A 21,301-nucleotide genomic window follows, 5' to 3' on the forward strand; every position below is an offset into this window, starting at 1 on the left:
ACTCGATGACAGGTTCATCTTTCCGTTGACTAGTATTTGTGAGTTCATGCTTAAGTTGTTCCCAACTATCAATAGAGCCAGCCTTGAGATCCGTATACCAGTCAAATGCATTTCCTTGTATGGAGAGCACAAATTGCTTGACCAAATAATCTCCATATGTTCCAGCATTATTGCAAGTTTCAACAAAATGGGCAATATGTTGCTTTGGATTTCCCTTTCCGTCAAATTATTGAAATTTTGGAGGTTGATAACCTGCAGGCATCTTCAAAACATCGATTCTTGAAGTGTATGGCTTTGCATACGTAAATGATGACTTTGAAGACATGTCATACTTATCTTTGATAGTTTCCATAATGAAGTCCTTCAGTTGATGAATGGGAATTCCTCCTTCAGTAGATACTTGCAGCTCATCACCCATATTTATTTGTTTTGTAACTGAATCTCCCTTTTCTTGTATCATCGGATGTTTTCCAAGTGCATGACTTGAGTCCCCCTCCATAACATTTCAACTTTGTCCATTAACTTGACAATTCGATTATCCTGATCTTGCACATATTTTGTTAGACCTTCAATTGCCTTTGTCAAACTTACCAGTTGTTCTTCAACAGTTGAGGCGTTAGTCATCATCGCTTGGATGACCATTATGGATGATGGAGCAAAGCATAAATTTTTCCTCAAACTAAAATTTGTCTGAAACAAGTTACGTGGAGTGACTGAGGCAGATCTAGTGATCAAGACATCATTTTTATCTTGAATAGTGCAATTTCTTATGTTAAAAGGACTAAGTTGAGCCAACATCTTTTCAACAATATTAGCTATATTCTCTCCTTCTTCCAATTCATTCGGAAACAATCTTGCCCCCTTTGAAGATGGAAGATCAAAAATAGGAACCGATGCGGATGACACTCAAAGTGCTTGTTGTCCTAGCAAGTTTGCTTTGTTCCTAGTGATGGGTCCCAAACTTTCCATAGTTGTATCCAAGTATGTTCTCCACCTCAGAGAAAACTTGGAATCAGTAGCCTTAGCAATAATAGTCCTGGAGTTAAACTTCTTAGATGCCATTTAAGTATTGTTGAAGTTTGATGATCGATGTAAAGAGATGAGAGGTAGAGATCGTCCCACTGGGCGTGCCAAAATTTGTAAACAATAAATTTTTGAGCCAAGAAAAATAAATAATCAGGACCAAAAAATTGGAATAACAAAGTAATATTTGATTTTAAAATGTAGTGCGTGTTACAATCTCTATGATAATTCTCTAATTCTTCAAATAATATGGAACATATTGAACTTAAATTTGATTTAGAGTCAAGGGCTTGAATAGCTTGATCTTGAATCTTTGTCTTCAAATTTGAATTTGAATTATTTGTCACGAACACTTGTATGGTTATGACGAATAGTAAATATGAACAAGTAACTTGATCTTGATCTTCTTGATATTTTTCTTCGTTCTTGATCTTGAACTTGAATTTGAATTTGATTACTTGAACTTTGTAGCTTTGTAGAGAATTTGCAGTCTTTGATTTACGAGCTCTCTTCTTGTTTCTTGTTCTTCAAAAAACCCCTCTCTCAGAATAATATGGATCCCTATTTATAGTTGTAGGGAGTGGTATGAGGGTGTGATTTGATTGGTTAGTTTGAACTGACCAATCAAATTTTTTTGGTGAAGAATTTTAATTTGATTGGTCAGAACATGTTACATATACACGAGGCATTATTCTAGTGGCTCATTTAATTTGACTTAGATTATCACATAACTTCGACATGTGGCATAATTTTAGTGGCTCATTTAATTTGACTTAGATTGCCACATAACTTCGACACGTGGCTTGATTTTAGTGGCTTATTTAATTTGACTTGGATTACCACATAATTTTGGCACATGGTGTGATTTTGATGGCTCATTTAATTTGACTTGGATTGTCATATAAATTTGACACATGGTGTAATTTTAGTGACTCATTTAATTTGGCTTGAATTGCCACATAATTTTGACACATGGTGTGCTTTTAGTGGATCATTTATTTGACTTGAATTGCCACATCATTTGGACTATTTTTTGAATTTAATATAGTTCAAATTAATTTACGGATTTAAATCTAATATAATTTTAATGTTTACAAGGACTATAGTGGAATGGTAAAAAATTATTCTCTCCACAAAAAAAGGCCCAAATAAAAAAAATGTACTTCGTGTCTTGATGAACTCAAGAGTGTATGCAAAAAGGAGCTTCAAAATTGCCAATGCCAATGATAAAAAAAATAAGAGGAGAGAATCTATTTATAGACAACTAGTGATGGTGAAGAAGTCCTTCTCCCAAAATAACTATAATTACTTTTTGGGTTAGGACTCTAGTGGAATGGTACAAATTTATTCTCTCCCAAAAACAAAGATCAAAAAAAAATCGGTCCAAAAAAAGGGAGGAGAAGAAATTACCTTATATTGTGCTCCCTCGTTATGGCTTGCTGCAATTGATGCAAAATATGAAGAGCATATCTCTATTTATAGATTGTTGTGAAAGTATTTGTTTTCATGTGAAACACTTAAAATAATTATACTCCTAAAAGGACTTGAATTATTGGACTACTAATTGTAGTCATTGATCGACATTAATTATCCCTCTAAGTGGATTATGGTTTCAAGCTTAAAGAATATAATAATAATTATTATTATAACTTCGATCATCATAATATAAGGTCCTTCAATTTTTGGTTTTTATCCGATTATGGCATGCGAGATTTACATGTATAATTTAATATTGATCTCAATTAAAATAATACTTCAAGTCTAGTCTTCAAAAAAAAATTGACAAGACTTGAAGTAGGGGACATTTGTAAACATTAAAATTATATTGGATTTAAATCCGTAAATTAATTTGGATTATATTAAATTCAAGAAAATAGTCCAAATGATGTGACAATCCAAGTCAAATAAATAATCCACTAAAGCACACCATGTGTCAAAGTTATGTGGCAATCCAAGTCAAATTAAATGAGCCACTAAAATCACACCACGTGTCAAATTTATATGACAATCCAAGTCAAATTAAATGAGTCATTAGAATCATGCCACGTGCCAAAATTATACAGCAATCCAAGTCAAATTAAATAAGCCACTAAAATCATTTCACGTGTGGAAGTTATGTGGCAATCCAAGTCAAATTAAATGAGCCACTAAAATCATGCTACGTGTCGAAGTTATGTGACAATCTAAGTCAAATTAAATGAGCCACTAGAATAATTCCACGTGTATATGTGACATGTTCTGACCAATCAAATTAAAACTCTTCACCAAAGAAATCTGATTGGTCAGTTCAAACCAACCAATCAAGTCAAACCCTCATACCACTCCCTAAAACTATAAATAGGGGTCCTCGTTATTCTCAGAGGGGTTTTTTCAAGAACAAGAAGCAAAAAGAGACCCCGTGGATCAAAGACCACAAATTTTCTACAAAGCTACAAAGTTCAAGTAATCAAATTCAAGTTCAAGTTCAAGATCAAGAACGAAGGAAAATATCAAGAAGTTCAAGATCAAGTTACTTGTTCATATTTATTATTCGTCATAACCATACATGTGTTCATGACGAATAATTCAAATCCAAATTTGAAGACGAAGATTCAAGATCAAGTTATTCAAGCCATTGACTCTAAATCAAATTCAAGTTCAACATATTCCTTATTATTTGAAGAATCAGAGGATTGTTATAGAGATTGTAACACGCACTACATTTTAAAATTAAATATTACTCTTTGTTACTCCAATTTTCCGATCTTGATTATTTATTTTTCTCGGCTCGAGAATTTGTTGTTTACAGTGGTATCATTACAGAAGCAAATTCCAATGATATCATGTTAGTATATAAATATACTGCGATGGTATCATGGAAGTCTCACTAAAGTATTGAAACATACATCAATGATACCATTAAAATGTATAGATATATTGTGATAATATCATTACACACTAAAGCAAGTGAAAAAAACAAAAATAAAAATAAAAATAAATAAAATAGAAAAAATAAGTAAAAAACAAACATAGAATGATAAAAAAAATATCAAATTAAATTATGGCAAAAAAATAAATAATATTGTGATTTGAGAAAAAAATAAATGAGAAAGGAGGAAAAATAATAAAGAATAAAAAGATAATCAGAAAAAAAGAGAAGAAGAAAAGAAAAGGAACATAAAATAAAGAAATTAAAAAATAAGGAGATGAAAATAAAAAAATAGAAGAAATTAATAAAGGAGAAAAAATAAAAAAAATAAAAGAAAATAAATGAATAAAAAAGAAAAAATGTATATTAAAATAAGAATAGTATGAATTAGAGTGTAAAATAATATTAAAATAAATAAATAAACAAAAATGGGTAAACCATTTTAAAAAAGAAACCAAAAAGTAGAAAAAATAAACAAATAAAAAATAAATCAGAAAAGAAGAAGAAGAAAAAATATATAAAATAAAAATTAAATGTATATCAGATTATGATATAGAAAAAATTAAGAATAAAATAATTTTAAAAAAATTAAGTGAACCAAAAACTATAAAAATAAAAAGAAAAAGTAGAAAAATAAAAACAAAATTTTTAAAAAGAAACTAAATAACTAAAGTTACAAAGAAATAACGGGTGAAAACAGGGAGGCATTTATAAATATAAATAGTTTCCCTTTTAGCGACTATTCTTTTTCCCATTTAACAATTTAATCCTCCCTTTATACCAGTCGCCGATCGAGAACCAAAACCCTTGTTTGGCTCCCCCTGACTCAGAAAGATGTCGTACTTGTTGCCTCACCTTCACTCAGGATGGGCGGTCGATCAAGCCATTCTCGCTGAAGAGGAACGCCTTGTCATTATCCGCTTTGGCCATGATTGGGACGAAACTTGTATGCAGGTATGCATGCCCTAAATCTCTTTTTCCAGAACGCTTTATCTCGTATTTGCTTTATTAAATATGATGGGTTAATTTTGATGGGTTCTTAAGTTTGTTAGGAAACCCTTAGTTGTTTTGATTACTTGATTACTCTAGTTTTAACCATAGAACCTGTTCGGATTCTGTTTTGTGCTGAGGCGAACTATCCAAATTTGTCGTTTTTTTTCAAATTTTTGTAGAAAAGAAGGAATAAGTTTTGGTATTGCGAATTTTGTTTGTTTAATTTCTTAGGATAGTCAATTTGTAGTGATGTTTCTTCATATTCCAATTTAGATATACAGTTGTAAGTATTAATAAATAACGCTGTGATTGCATAACACAATCACAAACATAATGAAAGAAATGTAAAGAAAAATTTGCAGAAAACAGAAGAAGAGGATAAGCTTATGAGTTTTTTCTTCATTCAACAATAACAACATACCCAGTGAAATTCCACAAGTGGGGTATGTGGAGAGTAGAATGCACGCAGATCTTACCACAATCTTATGGAGGTAGAGACCCTGTTTCCAGAAGACCCCCCGGCTTAGATACAACAATTCCATAATCAAAGAAGAAGATGTAGTGAATCACTAGGAAATAATGCAAAATCTAACAGAAGGAAGCAACAACTACAACAAAATAGTGCAATATTGAAACACAATGCAAGGATAAAATATTGAAAACAATAATAAATAATGATGGATATAAAAAACAAGAACTACAGTAATACAACTAGTACAATGAAAAACACCAACTACCTTAAGCAAGACAACACTACACTACTTACAAACCTTCTATCCAAATACGCGGCTTCCACATCCTTCTATCTAAGGTTACGTCCTCGGTAATCTCTTTTTTATTGATTTGCATTGGGTGTTCGAGTCTCTTAGAGCCCCGACTAACCTCAGGGGTGCACAGGCCCTCGGTAAGAATTTTTCCGCAATTGCACCACGGTTAATTCAGGTTTTACCCAGTACGATGGCCCTCAGAAATTGTTTGCACCCAGTGGGTTTCGAACTTCAGACCTTGAAAGGGAGCGAACCCCAAGGCTCAAGTCAACAAAGTCATATCCTGTCTTATCACTTCTCCCCAATATTTTTTCGGTCTTCCTTTGCCTCTCCTCATACCCTCTAACCACCCTCATCTCCTCTTCAAATGTCCAAACCATCTCAGTCTCACTTCTCTTATCTTGTCTATCATGGAGGCCACTCCCATGTTACTTCAAATATCCTCATGTCTAATCTTATTGCTCCTAATATGACCACATATCCACCTCAGCATCTTCATCTCCGCAACATGCATTTGCTAAACATGGAATTTTTTGACTGGCCAACACCGGCCACCTATATCAATGCCAGTCTAACCACCACTCTATAGAACTTACTCTTGAGTTTCAGTGGTATCTTTTTGTCACACAAGACTTCACTTCATTCATGCTGCACCAATACGATGCGTGATATCCTTGTCGATGTCCCCATTCTCCTAAATTATAGACACAAGGTACTTGAATCTCTCTCTTGGGAATATTTTGTGTGTCAAGCCTCATCTTCACGCCATGCCTTCCTCATGTATCACTTCACTGAATTTACATTCTCACATAATTTGTCTTGGTCCTACCTAATTTGAACCCTTTAGACTCCTAAGTTTGTCTCCACACCTCTAGCTTAGCATTAACACAACCGCGTGTCTCATAAATCAATACTATGTCATCCACAAATAACATACACCAAGACACCTCATCTTGAATGTCTCGCGTCAATTCATCCATCACCAAGGCAAGTAAAAAACGGTCTAAGAGTTGATTTCTGATGTAACCTCATCTCTACCAGGAAGTGCTCCGAGTCTTCTCTCGCCATTTTTACCCGCATTTTAGCTCCTTCGTACATGTCCTTTCTCGCCTTAATATATGCCACCAATACACCTCTTGCCTCCAGGCATTGCTTTAAGACCTCCCTCGGGACTTTATTGTACGCCTTCTCAAGGTTAATAAACACCATATGTAAGTCTTTTTTTTCTTGATACTTCTCCATTATTCTCCCCACAAGATGGAGGCCTTTGTGGTTGACCGTCCTGGCATGAATCCAATCCAAATTGATTCTCGGAGATAAATACACTCCTTCTCATCCTCATCTCCACCACTCTCTCCCAAACTTTCATTGTGTGGCTTAACAACTAAATACCATTGTAGTTGTTGCAATTCTGGATATAACCTTTGTTCTTGTACAACGGAACCATCATACTCCAACTCCATTCCTTGGGCATCTTAGCTGTCGTAAAAATGACATTGAATAAGCTATTCAACCACTCCAAACCTACTCTATCCATGCTCTTCCAAAACTCCACCGGAATCTCATTGGATCCTGTCACTTTTCACTTGCTCATCTTACCAATAGCACACATCACCTCCTCAACCTTAATATGCCTACAATATCCAAAATCTCAATGTCTCTCCAGTGTTCCAACTCACCTAACACAATGTCTCTATCCCTTTTTCCATTCAATAGTTTGTGGAAGTACGTTTGCCATCTTTACTTACTGAGGGTGTCCTCCACCAACACCTTACCTTCTTCATCTTTGATACACTTCACTCGATCCAAAGTCTTGGGCCTTCATCTCTCTCGCCTTCACGAGCCTGTACTACTTATTTCCTCTCGTGTCCTCTAGTTCAATATATAGTGTTTTGAAGTTGCCGTCTTAGCTGCTGTAACTGCTAATTTAGCCCCTGTCCTTGCTGCCTTATAATTTCTCTATTCGCTCGCTTCTCGACCTCGATCGTGTAATTCTCGCACTTAACATACGTAGCCTTCTTTGCTTCTACTTTGCCTTAAACTTCTTCATTTCACCACCAATCCTCTCGGCGTCCACCAAAATTTCCCTTCGACACCCTTAGCACCTCTCTAGCTGCTTCTGTAATGCAACTAGTTGTCTTATTCCTCATGCTTACCACATATCCACTACTCCTCCAAGCCCTCATCACCGTCAACTTCTTCCCAATCACACGAGAGAGGGTAGGTGTCAAACCACCCCATTTAGTCTTAGGCCGGACATATAAATTTTTCTTCCTCCTCCCTCGCTTAATCTCCAAGTCCATCACCAAAAATTATGCTGAGTAGTAAGATTCTCTCTCGGGATAACCTTGCTATTCTTACAAAGGCCTTTACCGCCTTTCCTCAAAAACAAGTAATCTATCTGAGTTTTAGTCACCGCGCTACATAAGGTAACCAAATGATTCTTCTTTATAAAGCACGATTTAGCTATCACCAACTCAAAAGCTCTGGCAAAATCCAAGAGTGATGATCCACCACTATTTTTGAACCCAAATCCACTGCTGCCATGCACATTGTCAAAACCACTTGAAATTGCCCTAATGTGGCCATCGAAATCTCCGCCAATGCAAACCTTCTCGGTGATCGGAATACCTCTTAAAACCACATCCAATTCCTCCCCAAAATGCTTCTTGACCTCCTCGTCTAAGCCTGGATGTAGTGCATATGCACTACCAGAGTTCAAAGTTAGCCCTCCAACGACTAACTTGATTGCCAACAACCTATCGTTAACCCTCCAAACATCTACCACTTGCTCTCTTAGATCTCCCTCTACAAGAATGCCTACCCCATTCTTGTTCACGGGACTTCTGGAGTACCAAAAATTATTATTCAACATGGATAATAATCTATGACTTCGCCTGGTATTTACAAGAGATGCCTAAATTGGACAGCTGGAATATTCCACGTCCTTTCCTCGTAAGCCCTCTCATAGAACCCCATGTGCGTCTCAAATGCTTCTACAACTATCTAGGAGTTTAAATTAACAAAAAGAAACTTTTGGTGACTAAAATAACTAGTTAGAAGACATCTAATTAACCCGAGACTATAAATCTGATTTCAAATCTACCCACAATTGCTATGTTCCATCCCAATTAGAAGACCTTGTCCTCAAGGTTGGAAATGAATCAAAGAGTGATAATCAAGTTCCTCCCAATCAGAAGATTTTCTCATGGAGGCTGCAAATGTTATTGTTCTTAAGGTCATCAAATGCTACAAACAGTTGTAATAGCTCCACATATAAGTTGGGTAATATGGGTCCTATCCGGGTTGTGCTAATTCCATATGAATCATTATTGAGAAGCATGTGCCTATCACTCCAGCAATGGCTCAAGTATTGGTGTTTTCTGCACTTGAACATATGAGAAATGTCACAACTAAATACAACCATCTAAGAAGAAACCCCAGGGCAGAGAGGACTATTGCTTTATAACATTAATTATTGACATCAAATGCTTCTACTCTCGGTTGAAGGACGAGAATGCTCATCTGTCAGACTTTGTTTTTCTCCCATTCCAAGGCCAATAGCTGCAGTAGCCTTGCTGTAATTTGTAATTAAGGTGAAGACATCTTCAGGAAAAAAAGTTTAGATGAAGATAGGTGTAACATCTACAGTTTCTCGATGTCCTTGAGTAAAAGCAACTAAGCAAGTGCCCACTTTTGTTAGCTCCAATCTTTGAAAAAGTAAAACTAGCTGGGCAGATCTAGCATATACAGTACTCCTACTATCAGCTTTCTTTCCTTAAATGATGACTTTTCCCAAACCATGTTCTTGTGGATTACTCTAGCTAGACTGGTTCCTTCTTTCCACTCACCTTTACGAAAAGGTACTAGGGGAATCAAAAACACTTGACCCTTTCCAACTTTCATTTGGTCTGATATTTTTGACTACTCTGTGGTTTGATCCACTGGCTGACACCATGATGAACCTCCTGCAACTTATTTAGCCTCCCTCCCCCCTTAAAAAAACTTTCTTTTTATTCCAAGTAGTGCAAAGCCCAGTGTTATACACAAAATATTTTGTAAGCGTTGTCGAGATTTAGTGAAAGTGAACAAAATAATCTTATGCGGAGGAAGTTCCATATAGCCAACATATGCTACATGTGCTTTTTCAACCCAGAATCTGTCAATCACCTGTTTCTTCATTGCACCGTTGCGCCAGACCTTTGGAACATGTTTTTTTTTCTCTTTGGACTGACTTGGGCCATGCCAGGCTCCTTGAGAGAGGCTTTTGTGTGTTGGAGCTTTTGGAAAGTTGGGAAGTCCATCAAAAAGATGTGGTCTTTAGTTCCTGCTTGTATGTTGTGGTGCTTATGGATACAGAGGAACAAAAGGTGTTTTGATGGCATCCCAACTCCCATTTCTTCTCTTAGGACTAGATGTCTGATTAGTCTTTTTAGTTGGGTCAACCCACTCCTCTGTAATTACTGTTGACTCTTTCCTAGAATTTATCAGCTCCATAGATTTATGTTGAAAGTTGTGATAGCGTTTTTTTGCCTTTCCGGGAGATGATAATCTCTTTGTAATGCTTGCATCTTCTTCATGCTTGTTGTTAATGATATCCTTCTTATTTCATCAAAGAAAAAAATGTTATAACATCATATTAACAACAGAACTATTCAAATCATATTAGTAAAACATAACTCATATAAATAACTACAACTCTCCCTCAGCTAGCTTTCATATTTTGAAATGTATTTATAATAGCCTCATTAGATATAGTACTAAATACTTAAGTTACCCTTCTCCAAAAAAATAGTACTAAATACTTCTTTTTCTATATAAGCTCTCTCAACTCTTGCAGTACTTCCCTCAATAAGTTTTCGTATTTCTAATTGTGCTTAAAACACCAAATAACCATTCAAAAACTTTCTTTGACTAATTTTTATACTTCTAAATGTGCTTATGGCACCAAATAACCACTCAAAAGCTCAATCATTCATTCGATTCCATATATCATTCTTAAGTAACTTCATCGCCGAGAAAGCTCTCTCAACTGTACCAATAGCCAGTTGCAAAATTATAACTAATTTCCCAAGAAAACATGGGGATAAGTTCCATGCTTCTTTGTCACTACTAGCTTCTTGATAAGATCAACAAGCCTCTTAATATCGATAAATCTTTTATCATGATCCCGATTCCTGCACAATAAAAAATTAATTTAGATAAATGCCAAAAAATACATAGAATTTAATTCACAACGAAAAATAATGGTTGTCCTAAAAACAAATTAAACTAGAAATTAAGAAGAGAGTAAAAACTAGTAAGATAAGTTAAAAAAATAGCGCATGCCCTCCTAGAATGAGTAAATTTTTCCTAAGTTTTTAGAAGCTTGGATTATCCTGTTTCAGATTGAGTCAAGTAATTTGCTGTCTAAGTCGTTCTGCAAACAGTTTCTTGGTTGGCTGGTGTGCTTGACCTACCGTCTCTTCAAGATTGCTACTGGTTGAACCAGAAATTAATCATTTTCACTGAGCGTGCGCGTGCGCACACACACACACACATATATATATGCACTAGGGTCAGAAGTAGTCCAATCTGTATGCCACCTTGCCCTTTACAGAACCTTGAAGGGCCATATAGCTTAAACTTCAATTTTTTCCAGATCAATTATTTTTTTTTGATGTCTGTCTATAAATTCTCATTCTGTTTTGTGGCATATCTGCATTAAATTACATTCTTTCTCATGCTTTGCTTTTGATCGTCTTTCAATAGCTGCTGCATTTGTTGCCTCTCGGTTAAGAAATCCTTTGCTGCTGGTACATTAGCTTTTAATGAGGGTCCAATTGATATCTTGGGTGGTGACTGGTGAGGACCCATTCCATGTTTCAAATGGTGCACAATTCAAACAGTTATGGATGTTTGAATTGTCCACTTCAGCTAAACCAAGCCATTGCTTCCACTGTTTGGGCCTATGAGCTGTCATACATCTCAGATAGGTATCAGTAAATTTATTCACTGTCTAAGTCTGTCCATCTGATTGAGGGTGATAAGCTATGCTAACATAGTTGTATACCCATTAACTTGAAATAATAATTCCTGCCAGCAGTTACTCACAAATATACCATCTCTATCACAAAGGATGGTTTCAGGGGTTTAATTTAGCTTCTGTACCCGTTCGTCATCCTGTTTACTATCACAAAATGGACCTCTATAAATTCCACACAAATATGCTATACTTCCAAGCCTGGTTTAGGGTTAAGAGTTATTGAAGCCATAGATAGGATATGTTCTTTCTTACTACTCTGATACACTTCTTCACAACAGCTACCTTGGATTTCACATTTTCGTTAAAGTTATTTCAGTAAATGCTCCTAAATGTGCCTACTTGACGTGAGTGCATACCTACTGCCGGCTACTGGTGGTTCATGCTTGAGTATTTGATGCCTTAATTCTCCTCTGTTTCCAACATACAATTTTTCTTCTATTTTTCGTACCACAGATTGTAAGCTAGACATGTCGCTGCTCTGAGGCTGTGGTGTGAGCTCTGAGGCTGTGGTGTGAGCTATAAGTAATTAGGTCTCTATTCTGTTGCTCCTTCATAGCAGTGTTGAATCTTTTGAATCCATGTAGGTACAGTAACTTATGGCCTGTAACCTTCCTTCAGTCTCTTTGTGCATAGCTTCATCCTCATTTCTCTTTGGTAGTGGATCAACAACTCTATTTTCAGCTCCCTTTTGTTTGAATCTCATAATCCAGACCAAGCAGCTTAGTGAGCCCTTTTTGTTAAATGACCTTCTGCTCCACCCAATACTGCAGGTAAGATGATCAGCCCTGATAGTGCAGATAGTGCCTCCACTTGTACACAACATTCAGTGGTGTCATAAAATCTCTCATATCTAGATTTTCTCTGGTGTCTAGGTGCTTGAGTTTATTCAGAGATGCTATTGGCCATCTCTTACAACAGCCCCTACAGCGGATTGACATGCATTAGTTTCCACCATGAAAACCTGATTAAAGTCAGGTACTGCCAGAACAAGTGAGTCATTGGCTGTCCAGTTTAATTGGATGTGGATTGTTTTTTCTGCTGTTAATTCTGCCTTCTCCATTTCAGTAGCTTCTCACATCCACTTTTGTCTTCCAGAGCTCTCTTTTTATCAGAAGCTGTTTTTTAGTTGGTTGGGGGAAAGATGGGCATACATGATGTTTTTAATTGATTCATTACTTTGCAGTAACTTAACATCATTTGGCTTCTCTCTTCTCCTGAGGAGGGTTCACAGTGGCATATTGATCTTTCTCCTCTCTTTTTTTCCCTTCTCATGTTGCTGTAAAATTTGTAAAACTCTATTTGTTTTATCTGGTTCGTATTTCTTCTGGCATTTCAGATGGATGAGGTGCTGGCTTCAGTCGCAGATACATTAAAGAATTTTGCTGTCATATACCTGGTGGACATCACAGAGGTCCCTGATTTTAACACGATGTATGAGTTGTACGATCCGTCAACCATCATGTTCTTCTTCAGGAACAAGCACATCATGATTGATCTTGGCACAGGAAACAATAACAAGATCAACTGGGCACTCAAAGATAAACAGGAGTTCATTGATATTGTTGAGACTGTGTACCGTGGTGCACGAAAGGGTCGTGGTCTAGTTATTGCACCCAAAGATTACTCTACCAAGTATCGTTACTGAGTGTCTGTTGATATTGTATTTTGTTTGTGGAATATGATGCACTTTATGACTGAACTGTAAAATACGGTTGCTAAAGTGGTTCTCATTAGACCGACTCAAGTTGCTGTCAAGATCCAAGTGTACAATAACTTTCCATTAGTTGTAAGTGGAAAGACTTCAACTCTTCTGAAAACCATGTTATGATCAATTATATCGACCTTTCTGTAATTTTGGTTTTGTGGTTTCGGCTTCAGCATGCCGATTAGGGAGAATATTTAACTGTTCAGGTAGCTATTATTCTCTCTACAGTTTACATTCAATTAATTCTACTAATGCTATAGAGAATAAGCATTTTCCATCCCCAGTTCCAATAATGGGATGGTTGGATCCTTCGTTAATGGAAGGGAGGAGCCACTAGTTGGCATTAAAAGCCTGTTTGGATTAGCTTATTTTAAGCACTTTTATAGTGTTTGGATTGATTAAAAAAGTATTTTTAAGCACTTAATTTAGGCCAAAAAGACGAGAATAAAGCTAAAATCATAAGTTAGAATTCTTAACTTTAGACTTTTAGTTTATAGGTCAAAAGTTATAAGCTTATTCAAATACTCTCTTAATTTATGTGCATGTGTGGTTGAGCGCATTCTGTGTTATCTCTAGGGGGTCGTGTGGTTTTATAACAAGTTATGTTGGGATTAGATCTGTTGAATTATATTTGGATTAGTTATGTTGAGATTATTTACTTTGGTATTATTTCTTATTGACTGTTCCATTTATGCTATTAGAAAAAGCTTATATTGCATTACTGTTAAGAAGTCGTCAACAAAATTACACTCCCATCTTATTTAGTAAAAAAAGCGATTGGAGATTTTAGGGGCATTTTTGTCATTCCAACTGATTTACTTAGGAATAATTAATCCTAGTACCATTATTTCATGATCTGATAGGTATAAAATAGACCTAGCTGTAGTGTTTAAGTTATACCGAGAGTAATCAAACAAGGGATAAACTAGTATTGATTTTATGTTCCATGACTATTTATATTTGTACTCGAGTTGAGTCTCCTTTGGAAATAACGTCTCTATCTCTATGAGGTAAGGGTAAAGTCTGTGTATAGTCTACCCTTCTCAAATTTCACTTGTGAGAATTTAGTGGATATGTTGTTGTGGACTATTTATGTTTGTACGACACATCAAATGTTCTGTTAGGTGTTGATTGGTTTGAATATAAGTTATGTTGTGATTATATTAGGATTAATTATGCTGAGATTAGGTATCTTGGTATTATTTTTTATTGTCTGTTTGAGTTATTGTATTAAACATGTACTGCATCATTTCTAAAAAAAAGTTTGTTTACAAAAATAACTTCTACCGTATTTAGTAGAAAAAGGATTTGAGGGACTTTAGGGGTACTTTTATCATTTTAATTGTTTTATACTGAAATAATTAATTCCTAGACTATCATTGAGGCCCTTAGGACAAGAACTGATTAGACCATACAATAACTTTAAAAATTGATTAGACCATATAATAACTTTACATTTATGGTACAAGATTTATATGCCTTCCAGTTACACGCTTTTCTTCCAGAATGAATTTTTTCATAATGTTCTGTCCTTGCTAAACAAACTATGAAGAGACCCCGTGAGTTCCACTAGAGCCATACCAATCATATACCATGTAACACCTGCCAGAATGACCTTGAGCCATGAGCTGTTGACAATGTCTAATGCGAGAGAACCACCAATATGATTGTTGAGTCTAACTGTCGCTTCTTCCCCAAGTTTTATCCAAACTATAATTGCTGCTGCTGTTGCTGTTGTTAATGGCACTCCCCGGAGCCAGGGACTGTCTTGATGTTTCTCCTTAGGTGAGAAAGTTTCATCATAGAATTCCGCCGGTAGTTTGGGAGAGGAAACTTCATCTACTGTCAAACTAGTGTCTGTTGCTGCCGGAAGTGTAGGAGTTGATGGAGACCAATACTCATCGTTGCTCCTTTGATTAGTTGTTTCTTTTTTGACTTGTTTCATAGCTTCTACAGCATGTCTGAGCTTCTTAACATCGGGTTCAATTAGCCTTCTCCTAACTGGTACCAAAGTTTGGACGGCTTCTGCAGCTCCTCCAATTGGTGACTGCCAGTAGAACCAATTTGACATTGCTCGGATTGCTTGAAATGCTGCCATTCGTGCCTCTTCTAAAGCCTGAAATATAGTAACAGTTGTATGTCCCACTAAATTGCCTTGTTTGTGGTCATAACAGGTTTACCTTAGGATTGTGGTCATAACAGGTTTACCTTAGGATTGTTTTTGAAATCTTTGTTGAAGGCATCTTGATATCTGCTCTGGAATTTGTCTAGATCATCAAATATATTGGAGGTGCGAGCACCAACTGTATTGCCAGCACCAATGCTAACATTGCCTCGTGGCTTCTTGGCCATTAGGAATTCAAGTGCAGCCAAATTCGACCTCTCAACAACTCTATGAAAATTTCATATGTCAGAAAGAAAGAAAGAAAGAACAAATCTTAAGTTAAATATTGCTATCAAACAACAATGCTATGTCTTACGAGATGCAATCAACTGGACATGCATCTATAGCTTCTTGAATTTTGGCTTCTGTATCAGCCCATTGAGCAACAACTCTGGCTCTTCCATACACACATTCAACAGCAAATGTCTTTTCAGCCAACAATGCACATTTTAAGCAGCCTACACACTTTACTTCATCAACAAACACAGCTCTTTCTTCATTCTCTTCACCACACCATGCCGAATACAAAGGTTTTCCTGTGTACCCCCTTAAATCTTCTATTTTTGTCACTTCCTGCATCAGAAAGCGCGACACATCAACTCGTTTTTGAAATTACCAAATTGATTACTCAATGTCCACCCCCTAATGACACCTACTTTTATATTATCCAGTAGCCTTCAAATTGCCTTCTATTTTTACTGCTTCCTCTTCCTATACGCTAATTAAAAAGCATGCTTCATGTAAGAACAGTACAAAAAGTTGAAACATATTTTTTGATTAATTGATATCGTACATTAAATCTTCTAGACATTTGAGAACCGTATTTTTATGGTTAAACATAGACTGAAAAATAGATGATCTAATTCATTAAAATATGGATTAAATGAACTGATTTTATAAATATGGATTGAAATTGGCAACTCTACACAATTAAAGTCAAAAGCAATGAGTTCAATGAATAACGGTGATTTACGTAAGGTGCAGAATACAACAACTAAAGCAAGTATATGGACTGACCTTATCATAAGCCATACGTGCAATAGGATCAGAAAGAAGAGCATAAGCTTCATTGAGTATGATAGCCATGTCATGACCGGATGGTCCGGCAATATCCGGGTGGCATCGCTTCTGAAGATTCCTATAGGCCAGCTTAATCTGTGCCTGGTTAGATGAACTCTCAACTCCAAGAAGATCATAGAGGTCAAAATCAGTGATTGAAGAAGTATGAGCTCTGCATATGACAGAATTATTACAAATATCTTTGTTATGGGATTTCCATGGAGCTCTTGGATTTGGAAATTTGTTTATGCTTTTCGTGGAAATGGTTTGTATGGGCAGAGTAGAAGAATGCATTTTCCCAAGATGTGGTCAACAAGAGTAAAGGCCTTCTTCCTTTTAACTTGGGACAGATATTTTTTTGTGGAAGATATTTGCATATTTCACATCACAAGAGTTTGACAAGTTTAGATTTGCTTCAAAAGTGCCAAAACGTCCACAGACTCTATAGTCACAATGTCAATTTGTTTGGCAGCACATAAATCTATTAATTGAATAAAACTTTTAGAACAAAGAAAAACTGAATATCCTCTGTTTTAATTAATGTCATATTTTTTTTTAGTTTATTTCTAAACGTTCACTGTTCTAAATTTTAGTAACTGTTAATTTCAACATTCTCGTTTTTCTTTAACACTCCTTTGTAGGAATGACATAAATTAAGATTATATATCATTCACTCCTTTAGTTTATGATCATAAAAATTATTTTTTTTAAAAAAATTATTCTTAAATTTTGTATTCAATCAAACTAATAATAGAAAAAATAAAACGAGAGTATCTTATTTAAATATTTTAATTTTACTTCAGAAATAATTTACTCACCTCTTGCAAGACTAACCGTTAACTCATCCAACAAAATGATGGCCCAATTTTCTTTTTGGAGCAGCTGTATTATTGGGTAGAAACAGACTGAACACCTAATTTTTTTTTTATCAAATCTAAAGTTTTACGTCTTTCGTTGTTTAATTACTTATTTTGATCTAAATTAGATTTTTTTCTTTCTTATTTTAGCAAGTTTACTTTAAAAGATTTGAAACCTAGAAAAAATAGAGTTACATTTTTAGGATAATTTTTGCTTCAATGATTTTTAAAAGAAGAGAAAATTTATAAAAAAAAAGATATATTTTCATTTAATTTATATTTGTAAATAAGCTAGTAATTTTAATATCTCCATGAGAAGAAAGATATCTTGATTGCCAACCATAAAGCTCTAACGCACGTCGTTATGGCGCTTTGTGTGGGGACAACCAGGCCACCACTTTTATCAGATATGGGTCCGGACGACCCAAGAATCCCTAGGTATTCAGTGTCTGGTTCGATAGGACCAGAAAGAGAGGACACTTTTTTTTCCTCCAGTTCTTTTTTTATAGAGATTTCTGGTGAAAACTTCAATCTTGAAGCATGTCGTTTAAGAGAATATTTTAGGTGTAGAAAGTCTCAAACTCAGGGTCCGACTTCGGGAAGAGCGGACGGAAAGACAAGGCCTTTGTCCTATCTGCTCTTGCATTTTGGATTGGAAGGCTCCGCACCTCAATCCTTATTTGAAGGCAAAAATAATAGATTATCTGCGTGAGGATCTTTTGTTTTGGGGAAAACGATTCATAAGCCTTCAACAGGATAAGAAACTTGAGAGGATCGACAAAGCTATACTGGACCTTCGACCAGGCATTCTACCTTTGTCAAATCGAAACCAACACCACTGCATTGCGCTCGAATGCCCCATCTTTGAAAAGAGAAGAAAGATATGCAACTTGCTTGCGACTTTTTTTCCTTTATTACGAGATTCGGAAGTAGAAAGAAGTCCATGACTAGCTATCCTTATTCTCCTCCCAGGGATGTTTAGGAATATGGGTACGGGAGGCTGAGGGATGACTTTCTTTATTCTTTTTTCGTTAAAATACAAACTACACGAAAGTTGTCCCCTTTTTATGGAGATGTATATATGTGTGTGTGTGTGTGTGTTGATGCACGTGCTGTCACGATCCAAAATTTGGCCATGACGGCGCCTACTTTAAACCCCCCAAGTAGGCATGCCAAACCCTAAAGTGGAAGACAATAATAACTAGAAAGAAATAAGCGGAAGTAGAAATAGAGGAATACAATAAGGCCCATAGCATAGATATGTAAATGCAATACAAAATATACAAACGGGCTCAAAAGTGATCGAGAAAGATAAAACTATACAAGAAATCCGATCCAGGCCTGATGTCACCTGTAGAAGAACATCTAAGTACAGAAAGCTATATACATCAAGTTTGCCTAATCAAAATACAAAATATATAGAAAGATACAAAAGAAGGAAAGCAACACATTTCCGGACACCAGGAGCCCACCAAGATTCAATTATGCAACGGCCACGGGAGATCCAATGCACAACAAGGGTAGCTCGTACTAGGAGTTGCATTAAAAAAATGAAAAAGTGTAGTATGAGAACTAAAATATGGGGTACTCAGTAGGCATCACAAGCCGACCGAGCTTAGAAAGATCATATATATATATATATAAGTAAGAAGCACGATAGTACTAAAAATACGATTCAATAAGTAACTAGAAGGAAACATACACCACCAAAAAGTGAAGAAGGCAAAAGCAACGATTTCATACTGTACAAGTCAACAAATCACAAACAAAAAAACACACAAGATGGTGCAATGCACGTGTGGCCAATGTATTGTAAGACCCAAAAGTTGATGAGTCGAAAAGAGGAATATTTAAGAAGAATCTTGGACTGTGCCAGTTCCTATGAGTCGACCTACGAGTCGTAGAAGTTTCTATGGATTGTAGGATGGACTCGTAGGGTTGGTTCTAGGAACTGAAAAAATTGGCTAAGTGTAGGGAGGGTCTACGACTTGACCTACGACTCGTAGACATTCCTACTACCTATAGGAATGAGTTGTAAGATTGATCTCTGATCCTCCAAATTGACAAGTCTTATAACTTTTCAGATGACTCAACACGATGAGTTGTTAAAGAAAGGATGAATCGTATAGTAGACTCGTAGGATGAGTCCTAAGGCTTGATTTTTGGACTAAATATGAGGGTGTTTGACGAGTTGGGTCTAAGACCCGTAGAGGATATGACGAATCGTAGAAGGGAGTCTTAAGAGAAGATCAGAGGCTCATGTTTTTAAGATTCTGCAGGATTGCCAGGAGGAGTCATTTTTACGACTAGTAGAGATAGCTATGATTTGTAAGGTCAATCATAGGGTCCTCTGACCATAATTAATGAGGGGTAATTTCTTCCTTTTGCGTTTTATGTTCATTGAAGCTAGACACTTTTGGAGAAAGATTCAGAGCCTATAACTACTGTATTATTCAAATTTCCCTTATTCCTATTCATTCTCTAGATTTCTCTAAGGCATTCAAGGATTTTCTCTCAAAGTCTTCTTCAATAATTCAAGCTAGGATTTCAACAACACAAGTATCCTTTTCAATTTCAAGGATAGAATTCATCAAGGTATGTGGGATTTCATCCCTGGACTCCCAATGTTGTCCTAAAAAATTTCCTTAATTCAAGTTACTTTCTAACCCTAGATTGACGAGATTGCATTGGGTTGTTTCAATTATGTTTTTATTTGAATTCAATGATTATAGTATGCATGATTCCATTTTAATTGCATGATTTTTAAGGCGGTTTACAAGTGCCTATGCATAATGCTATTTTCAATGGTGATTTCCTTGAACTATGATCATGAATTTCAATGGTTTTCAATGAAGGCTTTTATAAATGATGTTTGAGACTCATGAATGATTGATGAAGATTATAAATGATGTTTCAATGATGTTCAAGCAATTTTTTAGGGTGTGATAAGGACAATTCTCATATAATCATGATTAAAGATGTGATAAGGACAATTCCCACCAAGTTTATGGATTCTTATGAATTAACCATGTTAATGAGCTACTCTTATGATTATTTTCATGATGATATTATTGATGATGTCTAAATGAATTCTGTTGGGATATTGACTAAGCACCGAGAGAAATTTTAGGTAGGGTTCAGTTTGATAACCAAAGGTTTGTTACCCAAGGAAATCCTAGTAGCAACCTAAATTTCTAAACTACGTTGCCCCCGTAGGTTGCTTTATGGCCTACCTAGTGGATCCACATATAGCTCATGATGTTAAATATGTTCTCATAGAGTCTATCTTAGAAAGTAGCCTCTTTCTTATCAGTGTGGGATTTACATCGAATTTTATATTATAGCTCGCATGGTTTTAGATGTCAGTTAAAGGTCGTATCCCACATAAGTTACATGAAATAAATTTCTACTATGATGTTTATGATGCATTGACCACAAGTTTTAATACAATTTCAAATGCTTTTCAAGTCTCATTCATGCTTTTCATTATATTGGCCATGCATCCCATGCATTGATTATGTGCGTATTCTCATTGTCCATGCATATCTCACATACTTAGTATCTTCTATGTACTAACAAATATTTGCCTATATTGAGTCATAATGTAGGAACGAATGATCACACGAAGCATCCTATTCATGGCTAGAGCTTTGCTATTATTTCTATAGAGTTGGTGAATCCTCATTCATCGAGGACAAGACATTGCTTCATATTGCTAATTTTTACTCCTTCTATGTTAGGGTGATCTAGGAGCTTGTTTTAAGCCCCCATCTAGTTTGTAGAGGATGTTTAGACATAAA

The 21,301-nt window shown here is 35.8% G+C and overlaps 2 protein-coding genes across 2 annotated transcripts; one reads left to right on the forward strand and one right to left on the reverse strand.

Moving 5' to 3' along the window:
• The first annotated feature begins 4,670 nt into the window (after positions 1 to 4,670).
• On the forward strand, positions 4,671 to 13,568 carry LOC129873318 (thioredoxin-like protein YLS8). Its single transcript, XM_055948391.1, has 2 exons — positions 4,671 to 4,885; positions 13,053 to 13,568. Exons 1-2 carry the CDS (start codon positions 4,766 to 4,768, stop codon positions 13,359 to 13,361), a joined length of 429 nt encoding a protein of 142 aa, XP_055804366.1. The 5' UTR covers positions 4,671 to 4,765; the 3' UTR covers positions 13,362 to 13,568.
• A 1,257-nt stretch (positions 13,569 to 14,825) lies between these two features.
• LOC129874680 (chaperone protein dnaJ C76, chloroplastic) lies at positions 14,826 to 17,036 on the reverse strand. Its single transcript, XM_055950003.1, has 4 exons — positions 16,603 to 17,036; positions 15,902 to 16,158; positions 15,630 to 15,813; positions 14,826 to 15,537 (listed from the first exon to the last, which is right to left on the reverse strand). Exons 1-4 carry the CDS (start codon positions 16,936 to 16,938, stop codon positions 14,938 to 14,940), a joined length of 1,377 nt encoding a protein of 458 aa, XP_055805978.1. The 5' UTR covers positions 16,939 to 17,036; the 3' UTR covers positions 14,826 to 14,937.
• Between the last annotated feature and the right edge of the window lie 4,265 nt (positions 17,037 to 21,301).

The sequence above is a fragment of the Solanum dulcamara genome, chromosome 11, assembly GCF_947179165.1.
Source record: "Solanum dulcamara chromosome 11, daSolDulc1.2, whole genome shotgun sequence".
NCBI lineage: Eukaryota > Viridiplantae > Streptophyta > Magnoliopsida > Solanales > Solanaceae > Solanum > Solanum dulcamara.